The sequence below is a fragment of the Rhinopithecus roxellana genome, chromosome 7 (genome assembly GCF_007565055.1).
Source record: "Rhinopithecus roxellana isolate Shanxi Qingling chromosome 7, ASM756505v1, whole genome shotgun sequence".
Taxonomy (NCBI): domain Eukaryota; kingdom Metazoa; phylum Chordata; class Mammalia; order Primates; family Cercopithecidae; genus Rhinopithecus; species Rhinopithecus roxellana.
Genome location: NC_044555.1, coordinates 28,200,886 through 28,214,690, shown reverse-complemented (window position 1 = coordinate 28,214,690; position 13,805 = coordinate 28,200,886). Strand labels below are relative to the sequence as shown.

Genomic DNA, 13,805 nt, shown 5'->3' with positions numbered 1-13,805 from the left:
CTAGGCCCCGGAGCTTGGAGCAGCTGAGAAAGAAACACAGTACTGGGGGCATTGTGCATCACCCCGTGGCACGGTCCCTCACCCACGGACACCAGGTGGCTGTAGTTCTCAAGCATGACATCCCTGTAGAGGTTCTTCTGGGCAGAGTTCAGTTGCTGCCACTCCTCCAGGGTGAAGTCCACAAACACGTCCTTGAAGGTCAATGATTCCTGTAATGGCACATTCCTCTTTAGCATGCCAGGACCAGCCTGGGGCACCGGGACATGGCACCTCACGCACATGGAGGGCTTACTCTGTGCCCTCTAGGAGAAACTTGACAGATGAAGAGTGTGAGGTGCACAGAGCCTAAGTAACTAGCCCAGGTCACACAGCCAGGAATGAGGGAGTCGAATCCATGTGGTCTGGCTCCCGCATCCACACTGGCCTTTCTTTTTTTTTTTTGAGACTGGGTCTTGCTCTGTCACCCAGGCTGGAGTGCAGTGGCATAATCTCGGCTCACTGCAACCTCTGCCTCCCGGGTTCAAGCAATTCTCCTGCCTCAGCCTCCAGAGTTGCTGAGACTACAGAAGCCCACCACCATGCCCGGCTAATTTTTGTATTTTTAGTACAGACGGGGTTTCACCATGTTGGCCAGGCTGGTCTCGAACCCCTGACCTTGTGATCTGCCCGCCTTGGCCTCCCAAAGTGCTGGGATTACAGGCGTGAGCCATCGTGCCTGGCCTGACCTTTCTTATATAATTGTTCTTATGCCAGTCACTAGGCAGTTTGGCATAGTATATTACATAGTGTATCTACATGACTAAAATCATTTTGAACTTTATAGGAGAAACAGATAGGGTATGAGAAATATCTCACCCTGGAAATTCATTCATTCAACACGTTTACTGAATAGAGGCCAGGCTGGTAAGTCCTGTATTATGTGTCTTGGAGTTGCTCTTCTCGAGGAGTATCTTTGTGGTGTTCTCTGTATTTCCTGAATTTGAATGTTGGCCTGCCCTACTAGGTTGGGGAAGTTCTCCTGGATGATATCCTAAAGAGTGTTTTCCAACTTGGTTCCATTTTCCCCCTCACTTTCAGGCACCCCAATCAGACGTAGATTTGGTCTTTTTACATAATCCCATACTTCTTGCAGGCTTTGTTCATTTCTTTTTCTTTTTTCTTTTGGTTTCTCTTCTCGCTTCATTTCATTCATTTGATCCTCAATCGCTGATACTCTTTCTTCCAGTTGATCGAGTCGGTTACTGAAGCTTGTGCATTTGTCACGTATTTCTCGTGTCATGGTTTTCATCTCTGTCATTTCATTTATGACCTTCTCTGCATTAATTATTCTAGCTATCAATTCTTCCACTCTTTTTTCAAGATTTTTAGTTTCTTTGCGCTGGGTACGTAATTCCTCCTTTAGCTCTGAGAAGTTTGATGGACTGAAGCCTTCTTCTCTCATCTCGTCAAAGTCATTCTCTGACCAGCTTTGATCCATTGCTGGCGATGAGCTGCGCTCCTTTGCAGGGGGAGATGCGCTCTTATTTTTTGAATTTCCAGCTTTTCTGCCCTGCTTTTTCCCCATCTTCGTGGTTTTATCTGCCTCTGGTCTTTGATGATGGTGACGTACTGATGGGGTTTTGGTATAGGTGTCCTTCCTGTTTGATAGTTTTCCTTCTAATAGTCAGGACCCTCAGCTGTAGGTCTGCTGGAGATTGCTTGAGGTCCACTCCAGACCCTGTTTGCCTGGGTATCAGCAGCAGAGGTTGCAGAAGATAGAATATTGCTGAACAGCAAGTGTACCTGTCTGATTCTTACTTTGGAAGCTTCCTCTCAGGGGTGTACTCCACCCTGTGAGCTGTGGGGTGTCAGTCTGCCCCTAGTGGGGGATGTCTCCCAGTTAGGCTACTCAGGGGTCAGGGACCCACTTGAGCAGGCAGTCTGTCCCTTCTCAGATCTCAACCTCCCTGTTGGGAGATCCACTGCTCTCTTCAAAGCTGTCAGACAGGGTTGTTTGCGTCTGCAGGGGTTCTGCTGCTTTTTTGTTGTTGTTGTTTAGCTGTGCCCTGTCCCCAGAGGTGGAGTCTACAGAGACAGGCAGGTTTCCTTGAGCTGCTGTGAGCTCCACCCAGTTCGAGCTTCCCAGCGGCTTTGTTTACCTACTTAAGCCTCAGCAATGGCGGGCACCCCTCCCCCAGCCTCGCTGCTGCCTTGCGGTTAGATCGCAGACTGCTGTGTTAGCAATGAGGGAGGCTCCGTGGGTGTGGGACCCTCCCGGCCAGGTGTGGGATATATTCTCCTGGTGTGCCCGTTTGCTTAAAGCACAGTATTGGGGTGGGAGTTACCCGATTTTCCAGGTGTTGTGTGTCTCAGCTCCCCTGGCTAGGAAAAGGGATTCCCTTCCCCCTTGCGCTTCCCAGGTGAGGCGATGCCTCGCCCTGCTTCAGCTCTCGCTGGTCGTGCTGCAGCAGCTGACCAGCACCGATTGTCTGGCACTCCCTAGTGAGATGACCCCAGTACCTCAGTTGAAAATGCAGAAATCACCGGTCTTCTGTGTCGTTCGCGCTGGGAGTTGGAGACTGGAGCTGTTCCTATTCGGCCATCTTGCTCCGCCCAACCATTGGTTTTAAACACTGGATAATTCTCTCCCCTAGGGGATATTTGGCAATGACTAGAGACACTTTGGTTGCCAAAACTGGAGGAGGGATTCTACTGGCACCTAGCAGAGATAGAGGCCAGGGACTCTGCTATACATACATTGTACAGGAAAGCAGCCACAACAAATAATGATCAGAACCACAATGACAATAGTGCTGCACTAAGAAACCCTAGGGACAACTAAATACAAATACAGTGGAATGATCATGAAGACAAGACCAAAAGGACCAGAATGAGCTCTAATGTGTTAGAGAAAAATCGTGTGAGAGCAAGAGCTAGCACATATAGGAGTGAACAAAGAGATTCATACATCCTGGCCGGGCCCAGTGGCTCACGCCTGTAATCCCATCACTTTGGGAGGCTGAGGCGGGTGGATCACAAGGTCAAGAGATTGAGACCATCCTGGTTAACACGGTGAAACCCCGTCTCTAGTAAAAATACAAAAAATTAACCGGGCATGGTTGCAGGCGCCTATAGTCCCAGCTACTCGGGAGGCTGAGGCAGGAGAATGGCGTGAACACGGGAGGCGGAGTTTGCGGTGAGCCGAGATTGCGCCACTGTGCTCCAGCCTGGGCAACAGAGCAAGATTCTGTGTCAAAAAAAAAAAAAAAAAAAAAAAAGATTCATACATCCATACAGATAAGCATACATATTCTCTGAAAGACTGTACCAAAAAATGAAGGAATCTTGAGGATGGGAAAATTATTTTTTGCCTTTTCTTGAACAAAGCTTTCATTTGAATTTTTACTATGTGTATGCATTACTTTTAAATGTTCAATTTATTAATGCTCTATTCAGTATATTTTTACATTTTAACATCCATGTTCTTAAGGGAAACTGGTCTATAATTTTCTTTTTTGTAGCATCTTCCTCAAATTTCAGGTTAAGTGGCTTCACAAAATGAACTGGGTACCTTTTCGTCTTTAATAGCCTGGAAAATTGGAACACAGAAATTATCTGGTCTTTACATTTAGTGAAAGGAGTAATTATGAAGGATTTCAGAGGGCAAATTTAAGTCTCAGTACCTTTTAGTCAAAACCCAACTACCAGGTATAACCTCCATAAACACTGGTACTATAGAACGAGTAGATATAGAGAAAGTTGTTCACGAGGCACTGTATACAATAGTAAAATGAAATTAGGCCAGGCATGGTGGCTCACACCTGTAATCCCGACACTTTGGGAGGCCGAGGTGGATGGATCACCTGAGGTCAGGAGTTCGAGACCAGCCTGACCGACATGGAGAAACCTCGTCTCTACTAAAAATGGAAAATTAGCTGTGCGTGGTGGCACATGCCTGTAATCCCAGCTACTCGGTTGGCTGAGGCAGGAGAATCGCTTGAACCTGGGAGGCAGAGGTTGCAGTGAGCCGAGATCGCACCATTGCACTCTAGCCTAGGCAACAAGAGTGAAACTCTGTCACACACACACATACACACACATACACACACACAGAAATTAAAAACCTAAATATCTGTGAATAGAAAAAATAGTTACATGATATATCCACACTATGAAATAGGAATTAAAACAATCTTTATATATTAACAAGGAACACCACCCAGGATATAATCAGGTTCAAAAAGCAAGATAGGTATGTGAATATGATGCCATTTGTGTAAAAGCATAAAAAACAATACATATGTATATGTTTTTAGTTCATTAAACTGACATAAATGCATCTACCTCACAGTTTCAAACAACTGTTAACAGTGGACATCTCTAAGGAGGAATGTGGTACCGGGGGGAGAAGAAATAGAAACTTTATTGGCTACTAGTTTCTTCTATGTACATTAAAACATTATACACAAACGTATTCTCTTAAACACAGTAAAAAAGACCAAGCGATCTAGAAGTGAAGAAAGAGGAAAAAGCAAGATGAATCTATGTATTTAAACAATTCTTCTCTGAGAAGAAGAAAAGATGAGGTACAGTTTCTGGAAGAACAAGTAGAGAGAGGTATCTTTTTCTGTTTTTCCTCTCTCCTGGTGAGGGGAAGGATTAGAGAAACCAGAGGCTGAGGACAAGTTGAACAGAAAACAGCCAGAGAAGAGTGGATAATTGGTATTTTCAAGTTTATTATACAGATTCCAAACTTTGCCTCAATTTCACTGGAAAAAAAGTAGGGGTACATTAGAACTCACCTGGGACATGGCCATCTTGTTGTGCTCCGGCAAAGGATGGAGATCTATAAAGACAGAATTAGAAAGCTTGAGTTCAGTGGGTATAGACATAAGATCATCATCACCACCCTAATAATAATTACCTTTGCACCCTGGGAAGAATAATCTAAAAATAAGGCCTGGTAGCTTCAGCCTATTCCCATGGGATGCTACTAAGCTCATGTGCGTTTTGCACATGAAACTTTGTCTCCCTACTAAGATCATGTGGGTTTTGCGCATGAAACTTTGTCTCGCTACTAAGATCATGTGGGTTTTGTGCAAGAAACTTTATCTCGCTACTAAGATCATGTGGGTTTTGCGCATGAAACTGTCTTTTGCTACTAAGATCATGTGGGTTTTACACATGAAACTGTCTCGCTACTAAGATCATGTGGGTTTTGCACATGAAACTTTGTCTCCCTTACTGGACAGATGTATGACTTGTGTCCAAGGTCATCTAAATGTCAGAAACCAGTAACAACTTAACATCTCCTTTACCTCAAGAGTTCTATTCCTAGCACAAAGACGCAAAATGTTACTGTTGTCATTTCCACTAAAAAAATGTGCCTATAATCCCTGCATGTGGGGAGGCTGAAGGAGAGGACTGATTGAGGCCAGGAGTTCAAGACCAGCCTGGGCAACATAGCAAGGCCTTGTCTCTACAAAACTAAAAATTAAAAAAATTAGCTGGCGTGGTGGTGCATGCCTGTAGTCCCAGCTACTCAAAAGGCTGAGGTGGGAGGGTCTCTTGAGCCGAGGAGTGCGAGGTTAGTGAGCCATGATCACGTTCCCGCACTCCAGCCTGTGTGAAAACATCAGAGCCCGGCTCAAAAATAAACAAAAAAAAAAAAAAAAAAACTTGGAAGCAACTAAATGTGCAGCAAAGGGGACTCAGTAAAAAAATATGAAACATGCAAAACAAGCATACTACACAGGCTTTAAAGATGGTTTCTGAACTTCGTTTTCAGTTCCTGGGTGTTTAAAAGGAGGTTCTGGCAAAGCAACTGCAGTGTGATCTCATTTTTGTTAAGCAATATGTACAAATATGAAGTCTCAAACAGCATTTATTCTTTTTTTTTTTTTTTTTTTTTTGAGACATAGTTTTGCTCTTTTTGCCCAGGCTGCAGTGCAGTGGCATGATCTTGGCTCACTGCAACCTCTACCTCCTGGGTTCAAGCGATTCTCCAGCCTCAGCATCCCAAGTAGCTGGGATTATAGGCATGCACCAACATGCCCAGCTAATTATTTTTGTATTTTTAGTAGAGACGGGGTTTCACCATGTTGGTCAGGCTGGTCTCGAACACCTGACCTCAGGTGATCCACCCGCCTTGGCCTCTCAAAGTGCTGGGATTACAGGCGTAAGTCACCGTGCCTGATCTCAAACAGCATTTATTCAAATGCTGACATTGGTTACATTGATTGGTGATTTTAATTTTCTTGTTTATTTGCATTTTTGACAATGAAAATTAATTACTAATGAAACAAAAATTAAAAGTTATTAAAAATCAATTCTTATCAAACAGAGCCCTAGAGGTGTAAAGACCCTCTGCAAGTGTGTATGAGTAGGATCTCTTGATGTGGTTTGGAGGAAGGAGCCCAACACGGGCTCAAAGGGCTGCAGGGGAGGAGAGGTGTGGGGCTGGGTGGGTAACAGCCCAGCACTGTCAGATCTGTGAGGGGTTGAAAACCACTGTGCCTGCTCCCCTGCACCTGCCTCTTTAACTGGCCACCTACCCTGTTCCAACCCCACCACTTCCTCCTTTCCCACGATTTGCATTTTGATTGCCATGCTCCTCCTTCTTTGGCAGTTTTTCAAAAGAAAGTTCCAGCAAGGAGCTTCTGTGCAGAGTAACCATTTCTTACTTCAGCAATCACTGTGATACCATCAGGACAACAGGGTTCAGCTCCGTGTAGGTTAACAAGTCATGTCCTCAGACCTAGTTTCATTAAGCTTCTAAATAAGGCAGCAGAGCTGGATGACAGCGTACCTAGAGACTACTCTGAAATTCTATAAACTAAAAACATATTTTCTGCACTTTGGTCAGGATGAAGGGACACTCGCATTTCCCCTGGAAGCAGGTGCCTGGTTGATGATGTGGGGCTGGCTCAAATTCAGAAAAAGCCAATGGCAAGAGAAGGAAGCGCGGGGTTGCACAAATAGGTGTGCTAGGAGAGGCCAATCCTCTGTGGCTGGCTGTGATCCTTCCCAGCCTCATCCTGCCTTTGCAGCCACTACAGCAGGGCACCTGCCCCATGGAAGGCACCCATGCCTCCATTCACCTGTGACTTTCACCTGTCCCTCCTCCAGTAGGAATCAAACTGCACTGTCATGTGGTCCTCGATGGCACCTGGAAGTTGAGCCAGTTTGCTCTGTCTCAGCAGAAGTGAGGGACAAAGGTCACTAAGGATCCAGCTCTTCTAGGACTTGCTGTCCTATGAGCCTCCTTTCTCTGCCCTGAGGATCTGGGTCTGGGCTCTGGGCTGAGGCTTCTCCTCCAACTCGCCTCAGCTCAGTGTACCTCTCTTATGTCCAAGGCGGCAGGACCAAGGGATTCAGAGACAAACACACCCCAGCTGGGGCCATCATTATAGCACCAGATCTCTGCCTGTGACCCAGGGAACTCACCTCCTCCTGGGGCCTCAGCCTAAGTCTTCTGAGACTAAGTGAGGAAGCCAGGGCACAGATAAACTGGAGTCTGAAGTCGGTGAGCAGTGATCTCAGGTCTGCACTCTGACCCTGGACACAATGACCACAGGAGATTCAATTAGCAACACCTATGCTCCCTTCCATGCAGTGAAGTTGAGTAAAACCCAAAGGTTTTTACCCAATAGAAGAGGGGTAACGCCTCATTCTAGCTTTAAGAATTGACATTCATGCACAACTCAATTATCCTCAGTGAGCGAAACCCTGCCTTTCTGAGTGGGGCTTTGGAACCAACTGATCACCTGCTGTGCCACTTTCATTCACTGAAGAAATAAGTGCCTTCCATGAGCCGGTTCTCCGTGCTGCAAATCCATCAGTGAACAAAATTTCAAATTCCCAGCTCCAGATTTCTAGTCTGGAAGAAGAGACACACAGGAAACAATAAACACGATAAACAAAGTACAGGAAAAGAAAAAGAAAAAGGCTCCCTCAGGTTTGCCACCTACGTGACTTTGGACAGGCTGCCAAGCCACACTGTACCGTTTTCTCTCTATAGCAGGAAAATAATTATCGTAACACCTCACAGGGCTCCTATTAATGTGAAACATTTGCAAGAGTGCCTGGCAATTACCAGGGGGTGAGGATACAAGTGCTGAGTGACTCAATCAATTAGTCACTCGTTGGCCCCGAACCTCGCCCCCAACACTCACGCCCACCGCCCGTGTCACTCAACCCCCACAAGGGCGCTCACCCGTGGCCCCATGACCCCACGGCCCCGTAAACTCCCGTCATTCCTCCCGTCCCCCACATTCTCCTATCAAAAGCATCACCAGCCCCCTCCCGCTTACTTCACTGCCAAGAGCCTGAAACCTCAGGCGCGGAAGACCACAGCCAGTGTGAACGAAGCGCCACCCTCCGGGTCAGCCGAGCATTTCCGCTTCCTACCGCCCCCTGGGAACGCGAGGTCAAAGCAATGCGCACGCGCAGTGACTTGAAGGCGGGGCAACAAAGGCTACGGCCGATAGGGTGCTCCTCGGCCCGCGCTTCAATGGTTATGACAGTGTTAACTCTAAGGGGAGAAGGAATGTGTGACCATTTCCGACGGTGAGTCGTACCAAAGGCTCGGGGAGGCGTACCTGGGCGGAGACAGGCGAGAGAACTCCGCGCGGGCTTTCCAGTGGCCAGGTCCCCGCCAGCTCCGAAGCCGAAATGCCTTCTTCCACTTCATTATCTTGCAGTGGACGTGAGGTGTTCCCACCCCTCTGTCCCCAAGGCCACTGCTTCTGTCTTCCGCTCCTGGGAATAGGAAAAAGAGTCGCGTCTCTGACATCAGTGGCAGCTCCGGAGCGCGGCCCTCTAGGGTCCAGGCAGGCCACACGGAGCGGGGCCCCAAGCCTCGCTCAGAGCGTCCTAAGAGCAAGAGGTCTGGCCCAGTCGGGGACGTGACCTGGAAGAGGGGCCTTGGAGCCGGGCTACAAAGCCAGCAACCTCCCGAAGTGAGGGAAGAAAGCCTCATTCTGATCGTTCTCTACCCATTGGAGGGGCTCCGGTTCCTAGGATCTTACACACGCTGGGAGAATCTGGGTTTTACTTTTTAGCGGAGAGGTGTTTTCTCTGAGAATGCCAGCCAGTGGTAACATAGCCCGCTAAAAAGGCCTGTAGTGGCCTTGAGGAAAGTTTTCTGTTTCCTGTCTGGGTCTGGGAGAAAGAGACCAAGTGTGTTCTCCATGCTTACTATGCCTGCCTGGTCACCAAGCAGGCCTCCTTGGGTCAAGTATGACAGAGTCTCCCTCAGGTACACAGCAAACCCTTATGTGCTGGAGCCAGCTGGTGCCAGACACTGTTCATAGATGTGTCCAAGACATTTGTGGAATCTATCAGACACGTATTTAATTTCCATTTGAACATGAGTCTTTTTCCTCTTTCTCTTTCTCCTGTCAGGTTAACTTGCATTCCCCAGATAGTTTGGATGAGTTACAACCCAAATCTGCAAACTCAATACAGCCAGACCCTGGGAAGTGACCCTCTCCAAGCCTCCTGTACAAGTCCCAGGAAAAGAGCCTGTTTTCCCTTGGACACGTGAGCAGTGAATTACTGCTCATTCAGAATTACATGTCATGTGTTACTGATGGCCAGGTTTAGATACCAACCTATTTATTTCTAGAGGAGAGGTGATTTGATAACCTTTTCAGATATCACTATCACTAGGCAGAAAAGGGTTAATACTATGACAGTGTCCTGAGGACAGTAGAGAAACTGCAAACTGCAGAACCACCTGATCTGTGGCCCTGGCCAACATCTCTCCATATCCTGATTCTGTAAGATCAAGTGTTTATGCAGAAAGAGAAGGGACTAATGATTTGAATGTGACCAGATGTATGGCACACCCTTATTGCCATGCCAGCATTAGTTATTCATGATGTTAGTATTCAAAAATCAAGAAACACTCTGCATGGGCCATTGGTGTCTACTAATCCGTTGGAAGAAAAGACTGGAATCCACCACTTACTAGCTTCTTGGGCCTCAGTCCCCTCTTTTCTGCCATAACTAAGGACCACCTAATCTAGATGGCTGCTGTTATTGTTCAAAGGAACATCTTTAGAGCCTCAAGCCCAGGAATAGTCCATGGCAGGCACCTGGTAAATGTTAGTTTTCATTGTCCTCTCCCAACACTATGAAACATGCAGCACTCTCTGCAACTGCCCCTGTGGATTTCCATAGGCAGGAGAGCATCCAGTGTTGAGTGGAGCTGGTATTCTCAGAAACGAAGCCCCTTTCCTCATTTTGTGCCAATCTCTTCAGTCATTTTTACCCTAGTAGTATAGGGCTTTGTCAAAGTCACTGTCATCTAATGTTAACAGTTGTTTTTGCCAGATGACTTTTCAAAAAGTGACTGTTAATGTGATAAAAACACTGCATGTAGCCATTTTTTTTTTTTTTTTTTTGAGACGGAGTTACTGCTCTTGTTGCCCAGGCTAGAGTGCAGCGGCGTGATCTTGGCTCACTGCAACCTCTGCCTCCCAGGTTCAAGTAATTCTCCTGCCTCAGCCTCCCAAGTGGCTGGGATTACAGGCACACGCCACCATGCCCAGCTAATTTTTTTGTATTTTTAGTAGAGACAGGGTTTCACTATATGTTGGCCAGGCTGGTCTCGAACTCCTGACCTCAGGTGATCTTCCTGCCTCAACCTCCCAAAGTGCTGGGATTACAGGTGTGAGCCACTGCGCCCAGCCAAACATTTTCTTATTTATTATATATTTATTTTAGAGACAGGATGCCATTATGTTGCCCAGTCTGGAATGCAGTGGCTAATTAGAGGCATGATCATAGCATACTATGACCTCGGCTCAAAGGACCCTGCAACCTTAGCCTCCTGAGTAGCTGGGACAAGTGTGCACCACCACAGCTGACTAATTTTTAAAGTTTTTGTAGAGATAGGGTCTGGCTATGTTGCCCAGGCTGGTCTGGAATTCCTGGACTCAAGGCCTCTTCCTGCCCTCAGCCTTCCAAAGTGTTAGGATTACAGGGTGAATAACCACACCCAGCCAGTGTGAATTTTCTAATGCTGAGTAAGTTGTGATCCAGAAGTAAATGTATCTGCAAGCTGATTTAAATTGTAGATTTTCTTCTCATTGTGTATTTTCTGATGTTGAATAAAGTCTGAGTATTAACTAAAGTTTTTCCTTCTTAAATATGTAAGAATTGTCCTCAAAATCTCTATTCTTGAGCACAATAGTAAAAATATTTTTACATACATTGTATTTCAAGGGTTCTGCATAAGCAACCTTGTTTTATTGTGACTAAATTTATTTGGGAATTTTATCAAATATATAATACTGAGATGTTCTCATTCCTTTTGTGAAAATGGTCTTGTTTAAAAACCACTGCCTTCAAATGAAAAGCACTAGGTTTCTTATGCTTGCCTCGTCTTTTCTCTGTTTTTCTTTAATTTTTAAAAAATACATGTCTTTATTTTTTTATACCTAAAACAGTGGGTTTTTAAAATGTGATATATGTATGCATTGTGTAATGATTACCACAATCAACTAATACATCCATCACCACCCATACTGTACCTTAGATCTGCAGAACTTGTTCATCTTAGAATGTTACTACCTTTTAGGTCAGGCATGGTGGCTCACGTCTGTAATCCTAGCACTTTGGGAGGCCAAGGTGGGTGGATTTCCAGAGCTCAGGAGTTCTAGACCAGCCTGGGGAACATAGTGAAACCCTGTCTCTACTAAAAATACAAAAAATTACCCGGGTATGGTGGCGCGCTCCTGTAGTCCCAGCTACTTGGGAGGCAGAGGCATGAGAATCATTTGAGCCTGGGAGGCAGAGGTTACAGTGAGCTGAGATCGCGCCACTGCACTCTAGCCTGGGCGACAGAGCAAGACTCTGTCTTCCCCACCCCCCCCAAAAAAGAGTGTTTTTATTTTTTGACCAACATCTCCCCATTTCCTGCCTCCCACTCCTGCATCCCCAGTCCTTGGTAACCACTGTTGTACTCTCTGTTTCTATGAGTTCAACTTTTTAAGATTTCACCTTTAAGTGAGATCATGCAGTATTTGTCAATCTGTGTGTAGTTTATTTCATTTAGCATACTATCTTCCAGGTTCCTTTTTCCCTTTGTGTCTCAAGTCCACCTTTGCATTGTTACTTTCTTTTCTGAAATGAAAATGGTATTGTGGCTACTACGCATGAGTATCCTAGCCAGATACCAACTATGGGCTTTGTAGTATCTGGATTAGCTGTAATGTACATGTGAATGGTGACTAGTGAAAAATATATAATAGGAAAAATGATGCACTTCGAAAAGCAAGAATACAAGTATAAATAAGCCCCCTCAGAAGGTTGGACATCATCTATATAAAGGAAAATAAACTGTACTCCTTAGTGAAGACTTAATACTGTAAAACCCAAATTGTCCCTAAGCCTAATCGATAGATTTAAGGCAATTTAACCAATATGCTAAATGGGATCGGGGGCCTATAGTACAATTATACTTCATTTTAATTGGCAGAAAAAATTATATGAACAACTAAGAGTATTTGGTGGATAGAGGTAACATGGGAAGACTCATCTTACAAGATATTAGAGGGCATTATAAACTAAAGTAAATAATGTGGCATAGAGCAGAATTAAAGAGATCACTGAAACAAAAAAAATCCAGAATCAGGATATATGGAATGTGGAGTCCTAGTAAGTAAGCAACAAGAAGGAAGGTGCTCCAGGTGAGAGAGAACAGTTGTTCTATAGATGGCTAATTGCAAACAACCTGCTGGCACACATCCTGTTCCCAAATCCCTTGTTTTGCACATAGCCTTTCCAGCACAACCTTATAAAGCTTAAAACCTCCAGCCCCTGCCTCTCAGACAGGCTTTTCTCTGCTGTGCTGCCCATTGAACCCTTGCAACGTATCTTCATACTTTCTCTGATAAATCTGCCTTTCTTTACCTATGACTATTTTGGCAAAATTCCTTTACTGTCCACAATACCATTCCCACCCAGTTGCACCCAAGACATGGAAGACTAAATGTCTGACGTTTAGCTTAAGAAGTATGAAAAAAATAAGTTGAGAGGGGCCAAGCATGGTGGCTTATGCCTATAATCCCAACACTTCGGGAGGCTGAGGTGGGAGGATGACTTGAACCTAGGAGTTTGAGACCAGCCTGGGCAACATAGTAAGACTCATCACTACCAAAAAAAAAAAAAAAAATCTGGGCATGGTGGTCTGTTCCTGTAGTCCCAGCTACTTAGGAAGCTAAGGTGGAAGAGTCACTTGAGCCCCAGAGGTTGAGGCTGCAGTGAGGCATGATCGTGCCACTACACTCCAGCCTGGGCAACAGGGTGAGACCCTGCTGCAAAAAAAAAAATTATAAACCTACTTAATGCTAAGTTATAATGGTTGACAAAAATGTCAGTAGAAAGCAGAGTTCCAACATATATCCATGTATGTATGGAAAATGAAATATAAAGGTATTTTAAGTTTGTGAAAATTGATAGGATTGATGTGATGTAAATCTGTAAAGAAAAAATCCTGGACCCCTGCATATTATATATAATGACAAACTCCAAGTGGATTAAAATTAAATATGAAAAATAATAAAATATAAAATATATGGGCCGGGTGCGGTGGCTCACGCCTATAATCCCAGCACTTTGAGAGGCCAAGATTGAGACCAACCTGGCCAACATGGTGAACCCCTCTACTAAAAATACAAAAATTAGCTGGGCGTGGTAGCACGTGCCTGTAGTCTCAGCTACTCGGGAGGCTGAGGCAGGAGAATCGCTTGAACCCAGGAGGTGGAGGTTGCAGTGAGCTGAGATGATGCCACTACAATCCAGCCTGGTGACAGAGT

At 45.4% G+C, this 13,805-nt stretch overlaps 1 protein-coding gene and 1 long non-coding RNA gene across 17 annotated transcripts in view; one reads left to right on the top strand and one right to left on the bottom strand.

Annotated features, from left to right (window-relative positions):
• ZNF674 (zinc finger protein 674) overlaps nucleotides 1–8,373 on the bottom strand; it is a 36,124-nt gene extending 27,751 nt beyond the window's left edge. For 4 of the 16 annotated variants that reach the window (XM_030934651.1, XM_030934652.1, XM_030934653.1 and 1 more), the window contains exons 1-6: nucleotides 8,292–8,373; nucleotides 7,746–7,858; nucleotides 7,426–7,536; nucleotides 4,782–4,825; nucleotides 2,500–2,629; nucleotides 83–209 (exon numbers count right to left, since the gene is read on the bottom strand). In XM_030934651.1, coding sequence (XP_030790511.1) covers nucleotides 83–209; nucleotides 2,500–2,629; nucleotides 4,782–4,825; nucleotides 7,426–7,536; nucleotides 7,746–7,763 — 430 coding nt within the window. In that variant the 5' untranslated portion in view covers nucleotides 7,764–7,858; nucleotides 8,292–8,373. Of the gene's footprint in view, nucleotides 1–82; nucleotides 447–855; nucleotides 1,019–2,499; nucleotides 3,033–4,781; nucleotides 4,826–7,425; nucleotides 7,537–7,745; nucleotides 7,859–8,291 lie in introns of those variants that run through there. The other 12 variants (XM_030934657.1, XM_030934659.1, XM_030934660.1 and 9 more) reach the window with 7 other exon arrangements.
• On the top strand, nucleotides 8,297–11,119 carry LOC104672632. The gene is made up of 2 exons (XR_749419.2): nucleotides 8,297–8,547; nucleotides 9,385–11,119. It is a non-coding gene; the product is annotated as an uncharacterized LOC104672632 (long non-coding RNA).
• The last annotated feature ends 2,686 nt before the right edge of the window (nucleotides 11,120–13,805 follow it).